At 45.9% G+C, this 26,103-nt stretch overlaps 2 protein-coding genes across 4 annotated transcripts in view; both read left to right on the top strand.

Annotated features, from left to right (window-relative positions):
• LOC124189350 (mediator of DNA damage checkpoint protein 1-like) lies at positions 1-4,386 on the top strand. The gene is made up of 6 exons (XM_046582034.1): positions 1-1,102; positions 1,176-3,250; positions 3,316-3,379; positions 3,454-3,606; positions 3,698-3,853; positions 3,917-4,386. Exons 1-6 carry the CDS (start codon positions 1-3, stop codon positions 4,120-4,122), a joined length of 3,756 nt encoding a protein of 1,251 aa, XP_046437990.1. The 3' UTR covers positions 4,123-4,386.
• The window catches only part of LOC124189366 (junctophilin-2-like), a 24,068-nt gene continuing 2,056 nt past the window's right edge, over positions 4,092-26,103 (top strand). The window contains exons 1-11 of one of the 3 annotated variants that reach the window (XM_046582035.1): positions 5,416-6,146; positions 6,236-7,567; positions 10,788-11,065; positions 12,625-12,836; positions 18,552-18,907; positions 19,019-19,189; positions 19,809-19,967; positions 21,970-22,261; positions 22,993-24,194; positions 24,304-24,486; positions 25,773-25,964. In XM_046582035.1, coding sequence (XP_046437991.1) covers positions 10,812-11,065; positions 12,625-12,836; positions 18,552-18,907; positions 19,019-19,189; positions 19,809-19,967; positions 21,970-22,261; positions 22,993-24,194; positions 24,304-24,486; positions 25,773-25,964 — 3,021 coding nt within the window. In that variant the 5' untranslated portion in view covers positions 5,416-6,146; positions 6,236-7,567; positions 10,788-10,811. Of the gene's footprint in view, positions 4,224-5,412; positions 6,147-6,235; positions 7,568-10,787; positions 11,066-12,624; positions 12,837-18,551; positions 18,908-19,018; positions 19,190-19,808; positions 19,968-21,969; positions 22,262-22,992; positions 24,195-24,303; positions 24,487-25,772; positions 25,965-26,103 lie in introns of those variants that run through there. The other 2 variants (XM_046582038.1, XM_046582036.1) reach the window with 2 other exon arrangements.

Below are 26,103 nucleotides of genomic sequence, written 5' to 3' on the forward strand. Positions count from 1 at the left end.
ATGTGTGATTCAGAAGATGATTTAAGTTCTATGTCTACTGTCCCATATGAGTACGACGCATCTGACTGCTCAGATAGTATATATGAAAAAGAAACTCAAGCCATTGGAGAACTCGAAAACGTGGAAGGGAATAAAGGAAAGTCACTAAAAGATAATAGATGCAACTCTGAAATCGAAACTGTGCTTTATGGTGGCCCAACACAGCCATTAAAATTAAAGGATTCAGGATTAAGATCTAATTCTTCAATAACTGTGGGGCAATCTACTTCATCAGAAACAAAACAGATTGTTGATTCAGATTGTGAAACAATACCAGAATCTCCTTTTATAATTATGGATGATGAAATTGATTTCCAAAAACTAAATTCAAGACCAGCCAGTTCTGCAAGTTCACTTACGGATGACGACAGAACTCAGCTTCTTCCTCTGGTGCATCAAGTGAACACTTTTAGTAGCACAACTCAGCCAAATTGCCTAAGTCCTGAGATTCCCCTATATGAAGGTCCAACACAACGACTATTAATCAAAAGTCACATCACACCAAATTCTTCACAAGAAGACGTTGCTTATGCTTCAAAAGCTGGACAAAGCATAGACATATCTGATTTTGATACTCTTCCTATATCTCCAAATTATTATCCAGAAGTACCTTCTCCAATTGGCAGGAGAGGTAGTCCAGAAGGAGAATATACCAGAAGTGAAACTCCCATGTATGATGGCCCCACTCAACCCCTGCCAGTTAGGCATAATACAAAGTTGACGGAATGTACAACAAGCGAAACTCCCATGTATGATGGTCCCACTCAACCCCTGCCAGTTAGGCATAATACAAAGTTGACGGAATGTACAAGAAGCGAAACTCCCATGTATGATGGTCCCACTCAACCCCTGCCAGTTAGGCATAATACAAAGTTGACGGAATGTACAAGAAGCGAAACTCCCATGTATGATGGTCCCACTCAACCCCTGCCAGTTAAGCATAATACCGAGTTGACAGAATCTACAAGAAGTACAACTCCCATATATGATGGCCCCACTCAACCTTTACCAGTTAGGTCTAAAACCAAACCAAATTCTGCTCCTAAAGAGACTTCATTGACAGGTAAGAAAAGATAAACATCCCACAGATTCACATATACATAACCCAAATTTTTTTTTTTAAATTTATTTTGCAGAATCTATTCAAGATGTACCATCTCCAGTCAGGAGAACAAGTGCTTCAAGTGATATGGAAATTGAAGAAGATGACAGTGATCAAACTCAGGTAATTCCTGACTTGATACATTCTTTCGAACGAGGCCCTTCCTCCGCTGCTACAGTCATCACGGACGCTGAAAACGATGAGCTATCAGATTGCGAAACTTTACCTTCCTCTCCTGTTCACCATCTGAATTCCACGGTAGAAATCCCTTCTACGCAGAGTACGGAGGATAAACGTCCGCTCCGAGGGGGAGATGTTTGGGGTGCTTTGAAAAAAGTTGACAACTGGGATTCTGAAACTGCTGACTCGTGTCCTTTATCCCCGGATCTCTTCGATGTTTCTTCACCTTGTCCCGAGCTGGACACTGTTCAAAATTCAACCGTCGAATCTGAAAAAGATAAAAATGACGGTTTAAATCCAAGCAATTCAAGACGTGATCCTACCACTGAAATGGACCGAGCAACGATACCAGAATCGCCCGTCTTTGATTTCTACGATTCTCATAACGAACAGGCAGACGATGAGACGCAAGTCCTTTCTCCCCCTGTATTCCGTGATCAAGGATCGCCAGCCTTTGTCGCCGAAACTCCATTCGTTCCCCATACGACGTCTGGAAGGGTCTCCGAGGAGATGCCCATTGTGGCCGAAACGCCTTTTGTGGTTGATGACTTTGAATCACCATTAGTAAGCGATGAAACCCCACGGAAAAAAAGGAAAATTGTTCGACGATCTGGCCATGCTTGCCGGCAATTGTTGCCTGAGAAAAATTTATCCATCGATCATAGAACATCTACCCCGCAGGATATGGACCTAGAGTCAACTAAAGGGGATGAAGCGATGCCAATCGATGACGCCGCCTCCGTTGAAAGTGATTTTGAACTCACTTTTGCTTCGCATTATTCGCCACTGCCCACACTAGCAGCATCCGCATCATCTACCGAGCCTCCTTTTGTTGGCTTCGAAGCCATTGAAGTGGAAGTTCCAACCACTCATTTGGAGCAAATTCGGCAAGTCATTGACAACGATCAAATGGAATCCGTGGAAGAAGGAAACGCCGCAGAAAAGGTTTCAGCTCAATTACCACCGCCTGCAGCACCAGTAGAGACCACGGCAATAGCTGGCCCTAGTACTTCCAAATTACCGACTCCTAGGCGGTCTTCTCGCAGGCCTGTCCCCAATACCAGAAGAACTTTTGATATTTCCGAGCCAAATCAGGAACCTGTTGCGATTAAGAGACGACCAGGCAGACCTCCCAAAGCAGCAAACAAAATCGAAATACAGTCTTCCAATGAATCGGATGCTTCTGAACCTGTAACAGCGATTAAACGACGGCCGGGCCGGCAAGCCAAGGGAATAAAAGTCGGAGTAAAGTCATCTGAGGACAATGTTTCTGAACCAGTTGTTACAGCAAATACACGAAAACCAGGCCGGCAAGCTAAAGGATTAAAAGTGGAAGTCAAATCATCCGATGAAGATGCTTCTGAACCAGTTGTTACAGCGATTACACGAAGACCGGGCCGGCAAGCTAAAGGATTAAAAGTGGAAGTCAAATCATCCGATGAAGATGTTTCTGAACCAGTTGTTACAGCAGCAGTTAAACGACGTCCTGGTCGACCACCTAAAATCGAGGCTTCGATTCCGAAGGAGCCCAGTGAAACCATGAAACCAGTTATCCCAAAGGCATCTACGTCGGTGCTCTTATCTGATGCAGCTGAATCGAGTGAAGAAAACCGAGCTGCAAACTTACGGACCAGCCGAAAGACTCGCGTTGGACGAAAAGAAAATGATGCGGCAAGTGTCAGTGTTGTTGAACCCCCGACGTCCCCACTGTTGGCCAAAAGGAAACAACGAAACCAAGTCAAGAAAGAATTGGCAGACGGTTCACTTCTTGAAAGTGCCTTGAATAAGACAACAGTTGCAGCGCAGCGTCGAAGTAGACGTAGCGTCAACAACAATAGGGACGACTTGTCCGTGACATCCTCCGTCGGATCCAGTTCACCTTCAATCACAGAGGCAACGCGCAGGCGGAAACGAGCATTGGCGGGCCAGGTAATAAAACAATAAACTGTTTCCCTTGGTTTTATTAAAATAATATCGGAAATGGTTTCGCATAGGTTCGAGTTCTCTTCACTGTCATCAATGACGACGGCGAACACGGCAAAATTGTTGAAAGTCTGGGTAAAATCCGCCTTTAATATTTATGTCGTTGTATCCGGTTTACTTACTTTTTTCTGATTTGTTACTCTTTATAGGGGGTCGTGTTGTCACGACATTTAAAGATTGCTCCGTCTTGGTTACAGACCGCGTTCGCCGTACCCTCAAGTTCCTTTGCTGTGTCGGTCTGGGCACTCCTATAGTTGGTGTGGAATGGTTAACCACGTGCCGTACCAGTCGAAAGTTTGTTGGTAATAAGTTTAATGTCGGAAATGTTCATAGCGTCATCTCGTGTTGATGACGTTATTATAACTTCTTTCTCTCTTTTGTGTGATAATTTAGATCCATGGCTTCACTTGCTCATCGACAAAGCGGGCGAAGAAAAGTTTGATTTCAAACTTTCCGCAAGTCTCGAAGTCGCCAAAGAGACCCCCCTTTTGTCCGGCTGGATTTTCCACGCCACTCCGTCTGTGTTGCCAAAGCCGGTTGAAATGCAAGGTACCACACTGTGCTAATCTCACACCATGACACGTCCACTCACTTAAAAGTTTGGGCTCCTAGAAATTGTCGAGTCTTGCGGCGGAATTTATTTCGAAGAGAGCGACAATTCGGTAGACGACAACAAGATCGTCATCAGCTGCGAATCAGACAAGCAACTGTGGCCCAAATGGAAGAAGCGATGCGCTACACTGGTCGACAAAGAGGCTATCCTCAGTGGCGTCCTGCAGCAAGTCTTCGAGCCGGACAAATTCAAGTTGGACGTCTAGATGGCCCAAATCGTATCAAACGCCAACTCGAAACGTTTTCCCATAATATCGACACTTTCTCCCGCTTCCCCTTCCCGGATTTTTCTTTCCAGTTGATAATGGTATTATATAGTCCTTCTATTCTTAATATTTTTGGTTCTCTTTTTTTATTGAGCCTTGTACTACACTCCCAATGTGTTCGTTAATAATTCTGTCGTGTCTTAACGAGAAGGAGAAGAAGAAAGGTACAACAATACTTTGATTAAAGGCTTATACTTATGATAATGATGTTCTTATTATGTAGAGGGTAAGACAAGGGAAGAAGCCTTCGTAACAGACGACGTGTCTGTTGGAAAACTAATCGCCTCGGACTATAGGCGATGCCAACCCGAACTTTGCGTTCCCAAATACCCACAAAGCACATACAACAGAGAGAGAGAGAGCGGGGAACATGTGTACTGTATAGAGACACAAAACGAAGCGAGTTTCGCGTCAATCCTTTGTTAACGGGATTCTATCGAATAGAGACAACGAAAGATGGTCGAACGTGACACGAAGACCCACCGAGCGGCTTTGCGTCAGAAAGCGGAAGGTGGAAATGGATTGGGGGTGGTGGATTGGTTTGGCAGAGCGGGTGGCCGGTGGCTGTGTGACGGTACCCTTAGCATGCTGCTGTGTGCTATAATATGCTGCCTCACGCTTACCAAATGTTTTATAACCAACGACGTTCATACCGCGGCTCACCCATCCACCCCACCGGCATAGGGAATAGTGGCGTGGGAGTTAGGATAGGACGGCCCTGTTGTGTTGTAGTGGATCATTTCCAAGGGAGGGTCGTCAAGTTTCCATGGAAACCGTGATCTCCCCTTTTTCGTGCTGTGATGGGTACACGACGTACGTACGTAGACTCGGAACCGCCTACAGAGAGACTAGCCACTTCGACCCAGCACCAAAGGCAGCTTTTAGAGAGTAGTAGTGTGGTTTAAGCTAGGTGGATACCCTATTCCCGGCACGCAAAGGCCGGTCACCTCATTGAACATGCTCAAGTCGTTATTGATATTTGTCGACGCTCCTCTTTTCTTATTTAATACTGACGTATTCCCCTTGTTATTCTCGTTCTGTTTGTTGTGACAACTTTTTTTATAGCCACCACTTTTGTCCGGAACGAACTCGATTGGCGCTCATGACCACACTGTCAATTCTATTAACGTAAAAAGTAAAAGCAAATGAGGAGGCTTTGTGCACAGGGCTTCTAAAAATTCCCAGTCCCGCTTCTTATTCGTCTAAACCGTTTTTTTCTTCCTTTTCTTTTTTTTATTTAGACCCAAAAGTTAGTTAGGTGCTGCGTGCTTGATTGGATTCACGCAGGATGGTTGGGACCGTCACCTACTGTCGTATCCTATAGTCGCACACAGACACCACTCATGCGCCGTGTGCGTTGACGTTCCAACAGCGGCGCTGCTGTCGATTTCCTTACGCGTTCCTTCTCTTCTTCTTCTTTTTTTTCTGTTTGGGATTTTCCTATTCTTTTTCTTCGCGCGAGAAATTCTCCGACCGAAAGACGAGGTGTACGTTCAGTCGGTCGCCGGCCGCGGCCTTGCCCACATCTACTTCCTTCGACATCCGACAACGTCGTTTTTTTTTTTCTTACTCCGCCCGTCCGTCAAACAAACAAACAAAAAGAAGGAAAAAAAGGCCGTTGGTTTTCTCTTTTTTTTTGTTTTTTGTCTCATCCCCCTTTTCTATTTTTCTTTCTTGTAAACGAGAGAGAAGAAAAAAGAAAGAAGGACGGACAACCTTCGAACGCCGTGCACTGGAAGTGTGGAATTTAATTTCAGAAATTTCTGTGTTCAAAGTTTCTTCATTTCGGGGAGGGACAATCTCTCAAAAAAATTCAGCCAATTCAGTTTGAATTCATCTTGTTTTGAATCGAAATTGAAAACGGGAGGAAAGAGAAGATTCAGCGATCAAAATTTGCATTGAATTGTGTGGCATAAGTGGTGTGAGGGGAAAATCCGGTGACTGGTGGAAAGGATAAGATTTGTGTGCGTTTCTTGTTTTTTTGTTTTGTTTTGCTTTGATTATTCAACTTATTCTTTATTGCCTATTTATTTGTTTTGTGTTGGTTGTATAGTCAAGCAGTTTTCCTCCCATCGTCGCCCCCACTTCACCGTTCTCTTTCGGCCATTGGAATTTTGCTTTTTTGCCCACCACCTCCTTTTTGGCTCTTTTTCTTTGGCGCGGATGGGGTCATACGCTTTTGTCACCGGAGTCGGAGTCGTTGGAATTGTTTTCAGGGAGAAGGAAATCTATTTTCCTGGCCGTCCCTTGATTCTTCTTCATTACCGCTGGCGGCCGAAATAAAATCCGTAAATATTTCTCCAACAAATCATCTCAATCCCCTTTTTGGGCATCGAGATCAAACGGACGATATATTGGAAGGAGAAAGAGAACAAGGACAAAAGTTTTGTTGGTGTATGGTTCGGATCGGACGCAAAGTGCGGAGGAAAAGTGTGACACGGCAGGATCTTGTTTAAAGATCCACCCGTTGTTGTTGGGTGGGTGTTGGACGACGACGACGACTGCGGATCGTCGCCAGTCGTCTGCACTTGGTGTGTGCGCTAGTGCCACTTCAGCCGCTACCGGACTGGACTGGACTCGCAACTTGAGCGGAGACAGTCGTCGATATCGTCGTCATCGGGAGGAAGTGTAGAAGAAGAAGAGGAGGAGGAGGAGCAGAAGGTGTTGTTGGTGGTGGTGCATCAGTATATAACAACTGCGACTAGGACGACGACGACGACTACTACTCCAACTTCGGATTGCCGGCGGAGTAGTGCGCCAAAAAGGCCAACTTGGTTCAATCTTCGCGTTCAGCTGCTGAAGAGCTGGCTGGTTGGCTTTAGCTAAGCTAGTTGCTCTCTCTCTCTCTCTCTTTCTCCCTGCTTATTCTTTTCTGCTGTTTCGGCATTTGAAAACGAGACAACCGAGAGGAAACACAGCGACTCCAGCTCGCCCTCAGATTTGCTCCTGCTGCTCTGCTTCTGCTGGAAATAGAACGGCGACTGGGGGCCCGCCGGAGTGTAAATTTAACTCTCTCGCCCAGCCACACACAGCCCCCATACCACCACTCTTTCTCCCTTTCGGAACGTAACCCACACTTGCCCCACCCACTATCCCGCCCTTCCCTTTCCAACGAAAACACACACAGAACTCCGACAGGAGAAGAAGAAGAAGAAGAAGGAAGAAACACAAAAAAAAAGGACTGAGGGAGTGAAGGACAATTTTTATCAAATTCAAGAGAGAAGAGAAAAAGCGGAATAGAAGCCTCTTCTCTTCTTCTTGCGCTCTCTGGCCAACTGCAAGCAACAACCCCCCATAGTTTTTGCATCGTTTCTCTCTCCGTCTCGGAGCGTTCGCCGAAGAAAACGAGGGAAAGTGAAGCTCCGTTACTCTCATCCACGTTCAGGTAACAAACAAACACACACACACGCACAGAAAACCCTCACACCAGCCTTGGATTATCTATTTTTCTCAATTTGATTTGTTATCCGGCGAATTAGATCGACCCCCTTTTTTTTTAATTTTCAATTAGACCCTCCATCATTCCGACTTTTTTGGTTCGTGCTAGTAATTAAATTTATTTGCGAATCTCAAGCGACCCTAGCAGTTCCTTCGTCATTCGGTAATGTGCGATGAGGGTGGTCAGTGCGTGTTTGAGCATCATCAAAACGGGGGAAAAAAAGGGGTTGGAAAAGTTTGGTTGGGAGGGTCGTGAATTCGAGATCGTGTCGAAGAATGCCAAGTTGGTTGAAATATCCTTTTTGTTTTTATGCGTTTTTTTGCATTGGCTCTCACTGGAGTTGGAGCAAGAAGCTAAGAGAGTGTGTAAGTAGAGTGTAGGAGGTCTCTCTCTCTATCCCGCGTGTTATTTTTAAAATCTAGCCGGCGCCCGCCCGTCCTCGACGTGGCCCTTGTGTGTTGAGCGGTAACGTGCCAGGCCGGAGGCGAACGGGGAATAAGGTGGTGGTGGTGGTGGTGGTTTCTCTTCAGAATTTTCTTTCCGTTTCTTCTCCTTAATACAAGAAGGAGTCGCAGGCAAATGATTTGATTGTTTGTCTGTCCGTCCGTCACTCACTCGATTTCCATTCTTCTTCCGTCGCTGAGTGACTGGTCTCCTCGCTCCGGGCATCCGGACCTGCTGATCCGTTTGATGAAATTCGCTTCTCGATCGTATCTCATTATAGAATGCACTGCCGTACAGTTTGGATTTCTCGGCGATGCATTCGCCTAGCTCGTGGGTCAACGCCAAAATGGAATTCTTTGTGGGCCTGTTTTTATGTTTGCTTGGATGGAAGAGGAGAAATCTTTGGAAAACCTTTTTTTTTTCTCTTATTTAAAAAAGAAATTCGAAATCTATCAATCCGTTCTCGTTGCAGATTGAAAGAAGATCAGATAACGAAATGGATCCAAGGTGAATTGATCGTTTAACAATTTTCCACACGGCGAAGTTAAAGTTGAAGTTGGCATTTCACACAATCCAAATGTGTAGTGGCGACACGTGAATGGAACGTCAAAACAGTTGGAATAGCGGGAAACCAAAGATTATGAATTGTAGATTAAATATCGTTACGGGAACAGGTTGAAACTGGCCATCACCGCCACCGACTGACCCAACGTTTATTAACGCGATATTTTTTTTTTTTTTTTTTTTTTTTTTTTTTGGCTTCAAGACTGATGACGTCATTGTCGGAATGCGCTTGAATTGTGGTTGTCCAGTCATGGTGACACGTTATTCATTCTTTTCAAATCATTAACGTCTGCAAACGCGCCAGGTCGCTAGGCACAAATTGCCGGAACTGCTCAGATCAGATGCGTGTTCTATTATTCACTTTATTTGCTGAACTGCTTTTCTCGTTTCTTTGCGTTGAACATGCACTTCGCTTGTCGAAATCTTGTTGAAGATTATCGATTCCTTGCCAATCTCCATTCTGTACTCCTTCAATCCCGATTTCCCCACACGCAATCCCTTCGCCAATTTCAAGACTAATTGCCGATCGTCTGGCCATTTTTCTATCAAAGTTTTGCCATCAAAGTGACGGACAGAGTGTCCGCCAGAAACAAGTTGCGCCGGTTTATTTTAGTCGTCAGCAAGTGGAAAAAATCAAAGCGGAATAGTTAAAATATTGATGTAGGTATAACTGCCAAATCCAATAGAATGGATGAAGCGTCATGCGGTGGGTGCACTGGAAAAAACCAAATGCGTTTTCTGTATTACGTAGGATACGTGTACTGTATATCCTTGTTAAAACTGACCGTATCTCAGACGGTAGGGGAGGATGGAGACGTCAGAGAGTCCACACAGCTGATCAAAGAAAAGTGCTTCTTTCATATCCTGTCTTGTTTCTAGGAAAAGAAGCCTGCAAAGAGATTACCCTAGATTAGCGAGGTGTCCGTTGGGTATTTTGTTAATTCCACAGGCACAATTCTCTTCATATTGCTTTCATATAGGACTAGAATAGCACCGCTAGAATTCTGCAGAACATTTTGACTTTAAATGGATGGAATGGCAGTTTTTCCAAATGGTTGATCTTTTCTAAATAGATTCGGTTTTAAGAAGTTTCTTTTCTTTTTCATCCGCAACGAGTAGCAATCAGTTCGTTCGCACTCTGGGTCGAGGCAATCCCAACTCTCATTGATCCCTCAAACGTTCCCCGAAAAGTCGCTAATACGATTATTAATTCCTTGCTGAACCCTTTTTCCCGTCTATCGAACTAACTGCCGAGTGATAGCTCGGTAAACCGAATGTATTTTGAGAGGGGGTTGCTTGTCAAAACTGTTTGATTCATTTGTTTTCTTTTGCGTCAGATTTCCAAAGCTTGAACGCCTTTTGTTGTTCTTCTTTCGGCGATGAAACGAGATCCTTTAATCGATGATAGACCATTTTCTCCTTCCTGCTACTTTTGAATAACGCCCAGGACGTGTTCAGACGACATCCACGCAAGCGCTTCTCAAGTCCCGAAAATCTCTCCTTACCAACGCATAAAACAGAACGAACAAAAGAAACCAAATAATATCAAACAAGATGGAATGAACATCACACATACAAAAGTCTTGGAGCCAAAAAAACAAGCAAAAATCCCCCTCTCCAAAAGAAAAAAAGGAAGTTGAAGAAGATGCGGAATTTGGCAAGCGATCCCGACCTACTCCTCCCTCTCGTCTTCCTTCTTGTTGTGGGGAGTTTGATAGTGGGTTGGATTTGGGAGGTTGCGAAGGAGGAAAAAGAGCAAAAGCCGAGAGCGTCATTCATCATTCATCATTCGTGTTGTTAACTTTATGACTGGATGGATTCCAGATTCTCCTCCTTCTCCGTTTTCTTATTTTATTCCTTTTTCTTCACTATATCAAACCATCTCTCTTTTTCTTTTTTATCTCTGCTCTTTATTTTGTTGTTGCCTCACTTGATGTCCTTTTTTTTTTTGTTTTATTTGCCTTTTGACCGTTGGCTTTTCTTTTCTCCATTTGGTCCCCATTCGCATTGCAATTGAGAGAAGATCGCAAAATTTTTCCATTCCGGAATTCCGGAATCGAAAGAGCGTAAATTTAATATTTTTAGTGGAATTTTAATTGTGCTTTTACACATGAATGTCGTTTCAAAAATGATGAAAAGTTTTATATATTTGATATAGGGGTGGTGGTGCCAATAGGCCAAAATGCAGCCGAACGTGACGACGGGTGTGGCCAGTGGCAGTGGAGTGAGCGGAATCGGCGGAAGCATGAGCAGCAGTCCGCAGAAACCGGTCCAAGGTGGCCGGTTCGATTTCGATGACGGAGGAATGTACTGCGGCGGTTGGGAGGACGGAAAAGCACACGGACATGGCGTCTGCACCGGTCTCAAAGGCCAGGGAGAATATTCCGGTTCCTGGAACTACGGTTTTGAAGTTTCCGGTGTTTACACCTGGCCAGGGTAAAAAAAAAATATCCTTCCTTTCATCTTTTAGAACGTTTTTCATCGACCGGGTTACACAAGTGAATTATAACAAGCAATCATTTTATAAACACACCTGTTGCCTTCTCCGCCCCAGTATCAATGTCGGAGCCCCGATCCTTTTTTCCCCCCTCAAGATCAAAATCTTGCGCAGGGCTCAGTCATCCGTGAAACCTTGAGTGAACTCCCTTCTCGACGAATTTCTTGCGCTTCACGCAGATAAGGAAAATACTGTACTTTTCCTACGAGTTTTCTACAGTACATCCGCTGCATTCCCCAAACAAATAGACAAACTGCATCAGTGATGCCGTATTTCGTGAGGCAGGAGCAGCAACAGAGTCTCAAAGGGCCGCAGGGAACTAGTGGAACAGTGTCGGCTCTCCTAATTGGGGGGCGCGTTTCTATGAAGATGATCAATATCGTAAGAGTTCCCTTCTTCCTCATTTTATTGGACTATCACGAAAAGGGACGAACAAAAGAACCAACACAAAAGAGTCGAGGCGAATCGAAAACTGTAAAGAAAGAACAAGGAAAAGGGTGCTGCTGCTGGGCCTGGCCGGACTAAATTTAGATGCTCTCTCTCTAAGTCTCGGTAGAGAAGAAAACGCCGAGTGGATGGCCGATGTTGGGCGAGAGAGAGAGTTTGGGTGCCAGGGGACCATATAGTTAGTACGTCTAGTAGACGGAGAAAGAAAGAAAGAGCAGAGCAGCTAAGCATATGGCAAACGAACGCAGACACATACCTTTCAATAATTGGCTGTTTTATCATCTATTGGGTTTTCTTCCGTCCATTAAAAGGGAGACTCTTTTATTTTGTTTGTTTATCTCTGTTATCATCGATCGCCTTTTGTTGTTCCCTTTGAGACACGTGAAATGTATATACACCCTTCATTTTCCCCTTGCATGTCGCTCGATAGAGACACTTGCTGGCTGTCTCAATGAGACCCGCCCAACAATCGTCGAACGTGCCTATTCAGCTAGACGCCGATGGCCGTAAGAGGAGGTGTTCGATTCCCGACGTCTTTTGGATAATAACTTCCCTCCTTTTCTGTTTTCTCCCCTTTTATTTCCCTTTCATTTGGGCCTTTCGTTGACGTTTGATTTATCGCCGGTTGTCGTGTGTTGTGTGTGGTTGTTTTGTTATTCCCCGAATCCAGCACTTCCTGTTGGCTAGTGAACATTGTTTTAGCTCCGCTATTTGTATTGTAAGTAGGGCGGGCGCGCTGGATTCAAAAATAGTTTCCAGTTCATTGTACAATTCACCAATTACAAAGAACAACCAGGGAACAAAAACAAAAACAGCAGCAGTCCCTTCTTATGGTCTTGTGTGCTGGCCGGCTTCCTTATCTCGAGTGGATTCCTCCTCCCCATTTACTTAACGCGCCCTTCCAGGATATTCTTGTTTACTCCACTTGGTCGATTTCCGGGTGTTGCCGACTAAGAAAAACAGTTTATACTTTGATTCAGTTATCCATATGCCAATCGTGTGTTATTATTGTTATTTTTTTAAAATGTGTTTTCTATATTTGTGATTAAAGAGGTAGCACGTACGAGGGGCACTGGCAGAATGGAAAACGGCACGGCCTGGGCGTCGAGTCGCGCGGCCGCTGGATTTACCGTGGCGAGTGGACGCAAGGATTCAAAGGCCGTTACGGTGTCCGCCAATCGCTGACTTCGACGGCCAAGTACGATGGCACTTGGGCCAACGGATTGCAGGACGGCTACGGCTCCGAGACTTACGCCGACGGAGGTATGTACCCGTCGACACACTTTTTTCCACATTGACGACTTTTACACGTACGACAGGCCCGCAGGGCTCAGGTCCATGCCAAAAAATGCTGACTTTTGATAATAAAAGACGGCCTTGATTGAACAGCTGGCCAAGCTAGCAAGCCAGCTAGTTAGTACAATGCCATGCATTGGCATGACTCTACTCCATCGTCCAATAAGGAAATCATTATTTCGCAATTTCGAAACAAAAACAAAAAACGACGAAAAAGAACAAACGCCCTCAGCCCCGATCTGCTGAAAAGCGCTAGTTGTTGTATGTTGTAGTAGTACGGGACTGGTGTGCGCGCGGCATCATGGCTGCTCCGTTACTACTCGTCTCCGTCCCGTACGTCCCCGGCCCTGGGTATAAATAAATCCCCTCTTCTTCTTCTTCTTCTTCGTCTTCAACTTGTCCTTTTCTCCTCGCCATTTACCAGAGTTTCTTCATTCTCTTGACTTTCTCTCCGTTTCATACCAGAGATTTTTTGGCTGAGTTAAGTAGTAGTTGTGACTATATAGCATATAGAATAGTTTACGCTTGGTGTTTTATTCTTCTTTTTCCACCCGTCATGGATTTCATATCATTTTTCTCTTTAGTCAAAGTTTTCATTTTATTTTTTGTATTTTTTGTACCGTGCGGGATTTCTTTTGGCGTTCAAGGCGAACCATTTTCGATTGGCACAAGTTGCTCAAAGCTCTGGGCTTCTTCTCTTTCCTCGTCTGCGTGTGGCTCCGTTTAGGAATTCAAGAGTCTGACCTCTTTCTCCGACCGCCATCACCTTCTCATCATCATTTCTCTCCCTTTCTTGTGCGTAGACTCAACTCCTCGTGATTTGACGCTGGATAAGATTCTTGACATTCCCGCTCCGACGAAACAAATTCCCCCACCCATTTCAAATCGTTCGCCTTCGTTTCGTTTCTTTTTCTCCCCCACTCTCGATCCTTCTCTCTTTTTGTTGGGCAAAGAATTTTTGGCGCAACGAGCGCGTTGAGTATATCTCCGAGCTAAATGAGACGGCCATGTCAAGCCTTAAACAAGTCTATCTAAACTTGACTTGGTCCACTGATAATGCGCCATTTGTTTCTGCTTTGATCGATCGACTTCCAGCCATCAGAGTGCGTCGCTATGGACTGGAATTATTCCCATCGATCCCTGCCGAATCCATTCATTGGATTGGAAAGTTCTTCTAATCTCGTATTCAATATTGTAGAGTCTTTACAGTCTGCTGCTCCGCAAACGGATCTTTTATTGTTATTACTTTTTTTTCCCGAAAGCCTTTGGGGCGGAATTGTTCCACGAATAAATAACAGGTGGGGCCAGGGGGTCAGATGTATTTGGGCGTAACCAATCGTTTTTCATTGACTACGAATGGGCTTCTGCTGCGTCGTTTATGGATTATGGGGATCGGGGACCGGCAAAAGTCGAATATTTTAAACTAATCGTGAGTTGTCAAGAGCCCCACGTCCAACTTTTAGTTTTGCAAGTTGGTAAAGTGAAACGAGATAACGAAAGAAAGGCAACAATAACATGTTCATCATTCCTTCATCTTAGTTCATTGTGGACGAATGAGTTTTCACGATGTGTTCACTGGGCTGCCGGGCTGCCGGGATTGAAAATTGATGATGAAGAAGAGCGCAGCTAGCTACATTTATATATCAGAGAGTACGTGCAGTAGCGACAGGAATGTGAGCGCGCGTGGGCCGTAGAATGGCGAAAGAAAACCAAACAAAAGAGTTACTCGCAATGAAAAGATCCTTCTCTCTCTCTGTCTCTCTCGCGCTGCGACTGCAGCTGAACTATACAACGGGTTAGACAGAGAGATAGACAGCGAAACATGTTGATGGTACATCATCTAAGAGGGCCTAAGAGAGGACACAGTGTGTATACAACCCGGGCGGATGCCATAGCTGGATGGTTACAAGTCTCTTTCTTTGCAGCTTCTCAAGCCCGAAAGTAGTATACACATAGGCAACACACATACATCAAAAGAGGGGGTTTATAAGGGCGACTGAATCGTATGTCAACAGTCAACATACACACATAGAGGGACTCGCGGTCTGTCGGCGGCAGCAGCTGGCCGGAACGATCCGGTTTCTATCATCAATTCAATTACGCAATGCACCAGAGCCACCACCAGCAGGCAATACATATAGATGTGTGTGTAGTATCAGGATCTCTCTATCTCTTCCTCCCCCTACCCCCCTTGTGTACAATACTTGACAGTTGATGTGCGGTCATGTTATATCGCGGATCATTCCGCCGCTTTTGTTGTACTTACTGGTTGAGATGCAATCCGAGAACCGGAAGAAAAAGTGACCAATAACGCAAGCATGAAGCGTAAACAAAAAAAGGATTCCTTGGACTTCCAAGAATCCTTGACAGTTAAATTAACCATTTTCGGGGGGGTATATCTACATTATGGGTCTATTTTTTTATTTATTCCATCGGCAACAATTCGGTTGACTTTAAAAGTATTTGCGGGGATTTGGATGGGGGATGGGGGACCCCGACTTGTGTACTCACCGAAGTAAAAAGACGGAAGAGCAAATAGTAGCGAAAGAAGTTGAAAAGAGAGTCATGCAATGACAAGTTGAATAACAAGTTTCTCTTTTATCTTGTTCCTGTTTGTTTTTTCTTTCTTCATCTCCTGTTATTGCAGTATTTTTATTTGGTTGGTTTCATCAAGTTTATGCCCGAATTTCAACGTCCTCTCGAGACTTTTTTGGAAAAAAGTCCTTTTCCTTTCTTCTTAACTCATCATCCGCACTGCGGATGCGTATGCGGTTCAATCCGTTTTCGCCAACTTCCTGCTGTCGAAGTGCATCACGCTGGTTTTTTTTTTCTAGGAATAAAAAAAAACTAAAAGGCCCAAAAGAAAGAAGGAAACAACAACAGAAGGAAAAAAAGGCTAAAAGCCAAATAAATTTTTTCTTCCTCTTCCTTTTTTTTTTTGGCTTTTATCTTTTGGTTTTTGCTGTTGTTGTTGATGCGATCGGAGGCAACACACACTCTTCTTTTCTCAATGGACGATCAAGCAGTCAACCGATCCGTTTGACTTCTTGGCTCCGGTTTCCTCCCAATCGTCTTTCCGAGTCCCTTTTGTCCAAAGGGGGGAATGATGGACTGACTGGGAGAAGGAACCAGGGAAAAAAGGGAGGAAAGAATCAAAGCCAAAGTGGATAAACAAGGAAGGAAAAAAAGAAATGAACGAAACAGCAGTTGGAAACAAGCGGGTGGAGGATATGGTGATAATGTTCCAATTCAGAGCCGCGCCCTTTCCTCCTTTGACTTTTTATTTTACTTGCAGTGCAGCAGCATCCATCCACACACACACACAACTATTCTGCGAAGATTGTATGGTGTGTGTGTGTGTTAGTGCACAGCAGAGCTAAAGGGGAACTTTTGAAGTATCAAGACAAGGCATGTCCTCAGCTGGACCCTTTTATTCTGTTGCTACTTTGGCTCCCATTAAAGAAAAGAGAACGATGCTCCTGCTGTTGATGTTGTCTTCCTATCTCTCCGTCTCTCTCTAGATACGTCTCTCTTTCTGGTTTTCGTATCTTGGCCTTCGCCGTCGCCCTGGCCTCGAAACGAGCGACAGCCTCAACAACTTTTGACGTCACTAAATCGATAATACCGTGTAGACACTTGAGATAGAGAGGTCTGCCGGAATGGACGAGTTTGCAGACTTCCGAAATTGTCGTTCCTGTTTTATTTTTTTCAGCCAAAAATGGCACAAAGGACCAATTAGTTTAATAACCGACCATCTCTCTATCGCCAGATGCTTTTCCTCTTCCTTGATCTCCCTGCGCTCCAAAAACATTCCTGGGCGAATCGATTTGCAAGTAAATGAAATTAAAGTTCAAGAAGATTTCGCGGATGTTGAATGAATAAGGAATTCTTAGCGCCAATTTGTGAGTCTCATTTACAGGGAAGCCGAAAGGCTGGATCCATTAATAAGTAACTGTTTAAGCGCGCACTCCCGCTTTTTGCAGTCCGCTTATTTTTCCATTTCAACTTTTAGCCATTTCTGTGAATTGCGCGAATAAACAACAACTCACTCCCAGCCAAATGATTCTAATTGGCAGGTTTGAGCAAAGTAGAAAGGGATGGCTGATTGTCCTTTGTTGTTGGTTCTCGCGTCCTTGTCGATATTCTTCTCTTGTTTCTATTTCAATTGAACAGGCCTTCCCTTGTCCCCCTTAGTCTTTCTCTACAAAATAAAAGCGTATAGGCCCTCCCCTCTCTCTCTACGGTGTATACATTGTGGCAGCTTGATTCCGACCGACGCAAACTTGATTGATTCCGCCTTCGTGTACCGTAGCTTTTTGTTTTCGTCGGCAATTCCCTGTATGCCAGGAATGGTTGGTTAGCCGCAAAAGCCCGAAAAAGGGGAAGCAAATAACAACTTTTAGGTTATTATTGCATTAACAAAGTTATTATTACATGTCACAATCAAATAGGATGCATGTAGCGCGACAATTCAATCAAGCGAATTGATGCGGCGCAAAGTCTTGTCTTTTTTTGTTTGTTTTTTCGACCAGATGACACGCAGAAAAGCCCCAGGTGTCGCTTTCCATCATCAATTTCACGTCACGTCGGAGTCGCTTCCGACAGCGCAACGGGGGGTGGAAAAAAAATGAAGCGTTGGGAAGGAAAGCGCTCATGTAATCAGAAGTGGAAGCTAAAAGAAGATGACGGACGACAAAGAAACAAATGGCAAGATAGACGGAATGCCGATCTCGCCAAGAACATTAAATGACCAGAGAGTGCTGTCTTTCGACGGGTGTCGATTATTCGGTCTTGTTGGCTTTCTCTCTATCTCTTATCGCCATTCTTTCATTTTTCATGTGTGGGAGGTCAGTCATCGATCGTTGGCAAATAAAAAAAGGGGGGGGGGCGAAATAATATTCCCGATCTTTTATCTAATTCTGACTGCTTCTTAATACGTAGCACGAACCTGACAAAGTGCAACGTCATATCTCGCTCTCCGCTCCGGGTTCCCCAGTTCTTTATTGATTGGTGATGAATGAGCGAGGTGAACAGACAAACAGTGTATACGCACTAGAGTCGAAGGGGAAAAAGAACTAGCGGAACACGACCGGTTCTCCTGTTTGATTCCCATCAAAACCTATTAAGGAAAAAGCTTCGCAGTCGATGAATGGCTAGAAAGTAGACGACCATATCGAATCATAATGACAAAAGTTTGACCCTGTAGAACGAGAGGTGAAAAATAAAAAAGGAAAGAAATTGGATTGAGTAAAAGAAAAAAAAGAAGAAGAATTAAATCAATAGAGAAGCTTGTAAAAAATAAAAAAAAGGCGGAAAGATTCGAGTGGGGAAGAGAGAAGAAGAAAAAAAAAACAAATTCCCCACCGGAAATGAATGAACGGAGGCCAAGTGGGCGAACAGCCAAGACCTGAAAGGGAAAGAAGCACTGGGCGAGAGTTATGTGTCTTAGAAGCAAGAAGATCGTATAGACATACACACAGACACACCAGTGCCATCCATGTAAATCTATAGAGCACTTACCGTGGGTAGTAGCTATGTATAGTATATACTACAGCAGCATTATCGATCGTCTTTTGTTTAAAAATGTCAAAATGTTTGCTCCGCTTCCAGGTCGATGGCATTACCAACTTTATTTTCTTTTCCTCCCTGATGTTTCATTCATTTGGTTTCTTATTTTAACAGGCACTTATCAGGGTCAATGGCTACGTGGACTACGTCACGGCTACGGAGTGCGGACGAGTGCGCCGTTCGGCATGGCCTCCCGATTCCGGCCGAAGAGCGTCCGCTCGTCCATGACGTCGCTGCGGAGCGCCGACGTTGTGTCCGGCCATCATCACCACCACGGACACCATCACGGCGCCGCCGCTTCGTCATCCGCTGCTGGCGGCGGAGCCGGTGCCGATCCGGCGGCCGACCGCGACAAGCGGCTCGATGACGGACGAGGGGGTTTCGTCTTAAAGTCGCGAAGTGACGAACCGCCAGCCAGGCGGCGCTCCTTCTCCGAACGATCCTCCACCATCAAAAAGACTTTGTTCCAGGTGAGTAATGCCAATATATATATAAATGGTTCCCGCCAATGTGTTGTTCCAGGAATGTGTCCACAATGACTCACGTCGCGGATGCAATGCTTTTTCGCCCTTGTGACTCAGGGTCTCCGCTTGAAGAAGCAGCACAGTACGGGCGAGCTGGAGAAGAGAGGAACTTCGGCGTCGATCCGCTCGACGGGCAGCTCGGCTTCTTGGATGTCCACCGAGTCGTCGCAGTCGGGCATGACGGCCGGCTCTCATCATACCGACTCTAACGCCTCTTTCATCGCCGAGGTACCGTACGACGAGACTTTCTTTTACGACGACTTTTCGCTTTCCCTCAATAATCCGTTCATTCAAAATGATTCAACATTTCAATATGAATCGCCAATAATAACACAAGACTGACCACCGATTTATTCGAGGATTTATTCCTCCCCGCGCCAGCGCAGCTCATCAGCAATTCAAATCTGGCGCTCTCAAAACTTCTTTTACCCAAATGGTCGAACTAACGAATCCAACGATGTGTGGATCGCTGATTTTGTTCAACTTCCAAACGGGAGAAAAGTTTATTTACTTCAACTTTTGAATTGCAGATGATGAAATGTCGCATTTTTTTTTCAATCTCTTGTGCGGTTGAATCGTTGGTCTTTTTTTTTTCTTATTTTGTCGACTTAGTTTTGTGAAATGAAACATGACATGATGATGGACAGATATGAAGAGAGCGCGGTGGAAAGACGGGCAGAGATAGACGGGCTCGGATCTCCTCCTCGTTGACAATTCCTTATCTCGCAACATTCTGTTGATTCGCTTTCATGTTCTTCGCTGATTGGTGCGGCTCCTGAACCCCGGCCCGTTTTTTGTTGTTGTTGGCGTGTGTGGTGGACCACGACGATGGCTCGGCATCCCACAGGACGAGCCGCTGGATGCCAGCGTGACGGAGACGTACATGGGCGAGTGGAAGAATGACAAAAGGGCCGGATTTGGCATCAGCGAACGATCCGACGGACTCAAGTACGAGGGCGAGTGGTTCAACAACAAGAAATACGGCTACGGCGTCACTACACTCAAGGTATGTGCAGCCCCGCTTTTGATATAATTTATATTCTGTCGACTCTAGAAACAAAACAGTGCGCTAACCGAATCGTCGTTGAATAAGGCAGCAGCAGCAGCAGCCCCCCTCCCTCGCCAGTTTTCGGCAAACAGCATAATATTCTTTATGCAGAATGCACAGGCTAGCAGCTACTACATCATTCTCTAAATATTTAGACATTGAGTTTTCTTTCTTCTTCTTGAGTTTTTCTCGACTCCTTTTTTGTATAAGGTCACCCGGCCAAAAAGTATTCCCCGAGCTGCAGTGCATCAGCTCAGCAGCGGAGCTCTAATTCTCCATTCGACACGGGCAACTTTATGGCTTTTTTTGGCAGTCAGTCGCTTTCAATCTTTATACGTGTGTAGCTACTGGGAAGAGCAGATAGCATAGTCGAGTCACTTTTCTCTACTCCCATCCAGCAGCAGCAGTTTGCCTACTGAATTAAGGATCTCGGATCGCATTAAAGTAGTTCTCGCACGGCATCGGAAAGTTCCCTTTCTCTTTGCTACACTATTTTTCACAGTTATTGATTTTTCACAGCCGGGTAGGAGGACCCTTTTATTCCGTCGGCGCTCTTTTATCTCCTTTTATTATTTCATTTGTCCCTTTTTACTTTCTCTTCTTCCGCTCCCCCCATTCAAGTAGAATAGCGTATTAGCGCTTAGTTGGCACAAATAGTTGTCAATGGCAACTTGTGTCTAAAAATCAACTGGTGACTCTTTTTCTAAAGATGTTTGACGACTACTGTGCTCGCCATAGTCTCCTTTCTTTCGTTATCAATGCCATAACTTTATCAGTTCAGAAAATGTGCAACTCCGCTCGCCGAAAGGGAAATAGTACGAGACATTTCTTTGAAATCTAAATTCAGGATCGCTAAACCAAAATAATAAAAAAGGTGCATCTCTATACCAAACCCCCGCAACAATTTTATCCAGCTCCAGCCGGAAGTGAAAAAAATGAAAGAATTCGCGTAGGAAGTAAAAATGTGGAAATACGCCGTGTGGGATGATGAGATCATGTCACCGAAATAACATTCAACACGTCTCTTGCAATCTTTCTCCAGTCTCGGTGACGCCAGAAGAAGAATATTAAATCGTGTCGGGATTGTAGAAAGTAAATACTCCCTTTCAAAGTTTCGTTCGTCTGTGTACGAGTATCATTTTCGATGAACAAGTTCACTGCCGCTTAATGACCAAGTTGTTTGCAACCGGATATCCTGACATTGTTTTCCTTTCACGGATACACTAAAGATTTATTTTGAAAAGTGCGATCGAGATTGTTTTTTGGGGGGAGGAAATCCTGGTAAGTAGTGCCGGCCGGGAAGTGGAAAGCCACGTGGAATATAAGATGGGTAAATCTTGATTGATTGTATGGCTATCCTTGAAGTTGAGCCGACGTCTAACCAATGGGAAAGACGAGAAAGAGACCCCGAGACTCTCCTGCTGGTGCAGACAAATGGTCCGTGTCGACATTCAACGTGAGAAGGCAATGTCACAGAAACCAAGGAGAAAAGACAGTGACAGGAGTTTGTGTTGTTGCGTGACAACAATCTATTGTCCATTCTCCTTTTTCGTTCTTTTCGATAGGCCTCTGCTATATACTCCAAATCCAGCTCATTCTTTCTTTTTTTTTCCCCGGGTCATCCTAAAGGTATGTAGCTCGTATAGGTTCTGTTGCCACGCCCTAGTCATCGGGATTGATTACGCGGAAAGGGAGGGGATTGACAGCGATACTTGGTCGAGTAACGTGGCGTAGCAAAGGGGGGGGGGGAGGAGCAGGAAAGAAGAAACCCGTAATGGAAATTGTCAACCGCACAGAAGAGAGAGAGAGACGTATTCAAGGCACTGGAAAATTGAGATTTAATTTCTAAAGAAATACGACGATTGATTTTGATTGAAAATGCATGGTTGTGTGTGTACATGCTGAATGATGGCGGCCCATTACATGACTGACAGCCGAATTAATTGTTGTTGGATTGCAGGACGGAACGAAGGAGGAGGGCAAGTACAAGAACAACGTGCTCATCACGTCGCAGAAGAAGAAACACCTGTTCTTAATCCGGTCGGCCAAGTTCCGCGAGAGGATCGAAGCGGCCGTCAGTGCGGCCCAGCGGGCCTCCAAGATCGCTCTCCAGAAAGCCGATATCGCCATCTCGCGGACGTCAACGGCGCGTGGCAAAGCCGAGCTGGCCGACGTGGCCGCCGTCCACGCCCGTGAAGACGCCGATTTCGCTGTCATCATTGCCAAACAACTGGCGCCCGACTTCCAACCAAGTAAAGAAAAGACAAATCTCAGCTCGTCATTCACATTTTCTTTTTGTTAGTGCCTTTGCCGACGGTTTGCCGGCTCCTTTTTTTTATATATAACATCAGGATCTTAGAAAATCGATCACATATGTAGGCTATAAAAGTGCATTTGTGTGTCAAATCCTCAACTTAACGATGTCTCTGGGGGGAGGAAAGAAGCGAAAAGGCTGCACTCTTGACAGGTGAATCTTTTGACATGGCCCATGTCTTGATCCCGCGCCCGCCTCCTCCCATGTTTCCGGGAATGTTCTGACTAAGCAGACGTTAGTAGACGGAACAACTGAAGAGAACAAGAATAATATCGATTGAGAAAGCAGCTTTTGCGTGCGTAATATTTCATTCCGCCCACGTTTGAAAGCGAAAGACGGGCGGACTTTCTATTTTCCACGTTGATGAGAGAGCGGCGCAATCTTGTTCGGCTCACGTTATCGATCATGGCCAGTCCAATATTGATCACTCAGCAACTGCAAACAGCTGTGATGACTTTGCTGGATGCTAGATGCTCTACTTGCGAACGGATTGCATCCAGTACCGGTAGAGCATACATAGAGTAGAAGGGTTCAATGAAGATTAAAAAATTCGGTTCGAAGAGTAAAACTTTTTCATTCAGTTCCATATTGATTCCGTTCGACTTCGAACTTTTTCAAAATTATTATTTGATCGATTTAAAAAACATTTTTTTTTTCTTTTCCCGATAGGTGCGGAGACGATGCGGCCACCGTTGGCGGCCTTATCGCGCCTGGCTCCACATCAGATCTCCACTTCCGCTGCTGCCGGTCCGACTGGATCTTCTTCGTTACAGCCGAAAGCTGGCCAGAATTACTTGACGCCCAACAACGTCCAACACGGCGATGGTTACGGATACCTGGGCGACGGTGGAGCCGCCACTGGGCCGGCTCACGGTGCCCAGCAGTCGGCCGCCAGCTCCCGAATCGAAGATTACGGGGGTTCGAGTTTGATGCCACCCATGGGCGGAGAAAGTGGCGCCGGAATGTCCGAATTGACTCGTCGACCCAGCGTGGCTATCGGCGGCGTCCGCAGTCCTAGTAATTACCAACCCAAATTGGACCCAGATCAGCTGGCAAAATGGACGGCTCCGTCTATCGGAGCCATGGACAGCTACGCCACGTCCAACAGCAGTCGCTCCCCAGCTGGTGTAATCCCAAGCGGATTCGGCGGCCCGAGTAGTTACAACAACAATATTAACAATAACAACATCAACAGTCTCCTGGCCCGGAAGAATAGTACCACCCAGGATCAGTATGGCCTCAGACCCAATTTGTCTGTCCAATCGCAACAACAGCATCCGCAACAACAACAACAGCAGCAGCAGCAACAACAGCCACAGTACAGCAGTTCCAATTACAATCAGGCCAGCAACTACGACGGTGGCATGTACTCGAGCAGCGGCGACGAGATGAGAGGAGAACCAGGTTTAGTGGGGCACGGGCAGCTTGAGCGCGGGCGCTCTTCTCTGCGACGAGGACCAGCCCTGTCCGGCAGCAGTTTCGTCGGCGGCGGATACGTCCAGGAGTCCAACAATCCGTCGTACAACTTCCAGCAAGCCATGAACGACCACTTTGATCACTACAAACGGCCGCCCAGCCGTGACCGCAGCCGCGATCCGTCCATGGACCGTTTCAGTCGGTCGTCCAGGCAGAGTTCGATCGCCTTGACGCGCCAGGAATCATCCCTGATGGGCAGCCGCGGTCCTAGTCCGGCTCCGACGCCCAGTCAGATGGTCTTCCGGTCCAGCTCCCGACAGCGGCCTCCACTCCTCAGTAGTAGCCCCACGCCTTCGGCTCTCAGCAGTCGGTTTCATCAGGATAGCATCGACGGAAGCAACAACAATCAGCCAAGCAGCGGAAGCCTCCAGCGTCGATTGGCCACACCGATCAGAGTCTGAATTATTTATTATCACTTCATTCATTCTTTCCAGGCCACTATTGCACCTACCCCCTTTACTCATTGGTTTTGTCTATTTATTTATTTATTTTTTTGAAATTCAGGAAACGTCAACAAGTCCAGGTAACGGAAGTATACCAGGCTTTGGAGGCAACGGACAGCCGGGCAACATCATCGAAGAGATGCTGCTCCGTCAGAGACTCGGCCAGGAAATTCCCCACGATGGTGGGGGGACGATAAAACGGACCGAGTCGCTCTACATCTCGCCCGCCCGCAAAAAAGAAATGGTAATCACGTCATTGACGTCAAACATTCACAGCATGAGAGAATGTACAGCACTTGCGCGTTCCAGTGAAACGAAACGCGGTTAAATGCGGCCGCCAACCCGCCCGACGCGCGATGCTCACGTAATAACTTTAATGCTGTAGTAATATTGAGTATAGTGTCGTCGAATCTCCAGCCAACAGATTGCCGAGGAGAAGTCAAGCCAAGAATGCGGCACATGTTTTGTTTTGCCGCCCAGTCCGGCAGGGTACCGATCGCGAATCTCGGCCACTCGACATATAAGACATTCTTATGCTCTCTTTCGTTCACTCTCACTTGACTGTTGCGGGCGGATTATTTTTAGAATCTACCCTTTCCATCTGTCCCCCCCATTCTCCTCAGGACTCCGGCCCTGGAGAATGATAGCAAAGACTCGGTAATGGGCAAACCAGGGTGTTGTAGTAGAGCGCCTTCGTCTCCTAGCGTCCCACATAGGTTTGGGGATCCCGCATGCGGCTTCATGCCAATCTCTCCCGATGGAAATAGCTCTCCAGCCGGTGCAGCTCCATTTGGTAGAGATGAGACGCTACTACACACCGAGGAGGGAGGGATACAGTCAAAAAGGGAGGACAGAATGAAAGTAGGAGACAGAGAAAGGAAAGAAAACGATGTGCATAAGAATCGAAACTAACTGTCCGATAGGAGGTTCTAGTCCGAATCGCGACACTCGCCTGCTCGCTCCGCTCCAATATCTTTGGAGGTACAGAGCCGAGTCAAAGAGGAGAGAGAGAGAGAGAGGCGTAGCCCAGTTGGCGACCTCTTGCGTGTGTGTGTGTGCATGCCGTGTGTGTGTGTGTGTTTGTGCGTCCGTGCGAGTGCGCGATCTGTACACGTGTATCTGCCGCCCCCCTTATCTCAAATCAGCTGATTCATTCCAAGTAAAAGAACTCGACAAGGGGAAAAGTAAAAAAGGGGATCTTTCAAAAACTATTGAAATCAACCGCAACGAAACAGCTATAGTGCTTAGACCTAATCATGAATTGGTCGTGGGGCGAGGAAGGCGAATACGATGAAGAGCCCTCTGTGGATTACATGGAATATTTGGCACGGCGGGCTTCGTGCAGTGTCCTGCCCGACCCGCCGAAAGCGATGGTATATTTATACAACGGTTGTTGTTGTTGCATGTTGCTCACTTTTTTCACGCAAGTCGAAACACACACGAGAGAGAGATATACTCTCGCCACAATGTATTGTACACGACAATGACTGTAATAAAACCCAATGGAATGCTATTTGTTTTTTTGCACAGGTGGCTCCGGCTCCGGTGCCGAAAAGGAAGAAAAGTCTGCCGGGTGCTGCCGACGCTCCGGCCGCGATCCTGAGCCGCGAAGAGGCCTCCGTTCTCAGCTCGCAGAGACGAGAGGAAGTCCGACGCCAAGTTGAAGAAGCAGAACGCTACAGAGCAAATCCTTTGCTCTATTTCTGTAGCCCGCAAGTCAAGGTTAGATCAATATCTCAATGTGTAACTCACCCTGCCATTTTTGTCCACTCGAGTTTTCCCAGTCAAATAATAGAACCTCCCACCCTCCTGGGCGGAAAGGATTCGCATCCGCTTTGGAGACCTGTACACACTCACCCAT

Source organism: Daphnia pulex, chromosome 1 (assembly GCF_021134715.1).
Source record: "Daphnia pulex isolate KAP4 chromosome 1, ASM2113471v1".
Lineage (NCBI taxonomy): Eukaryota > Metazoa > Arthropoda > Branchiopoda > Diplostraca > Daphniidae > Daphnia > Daphnia pulex.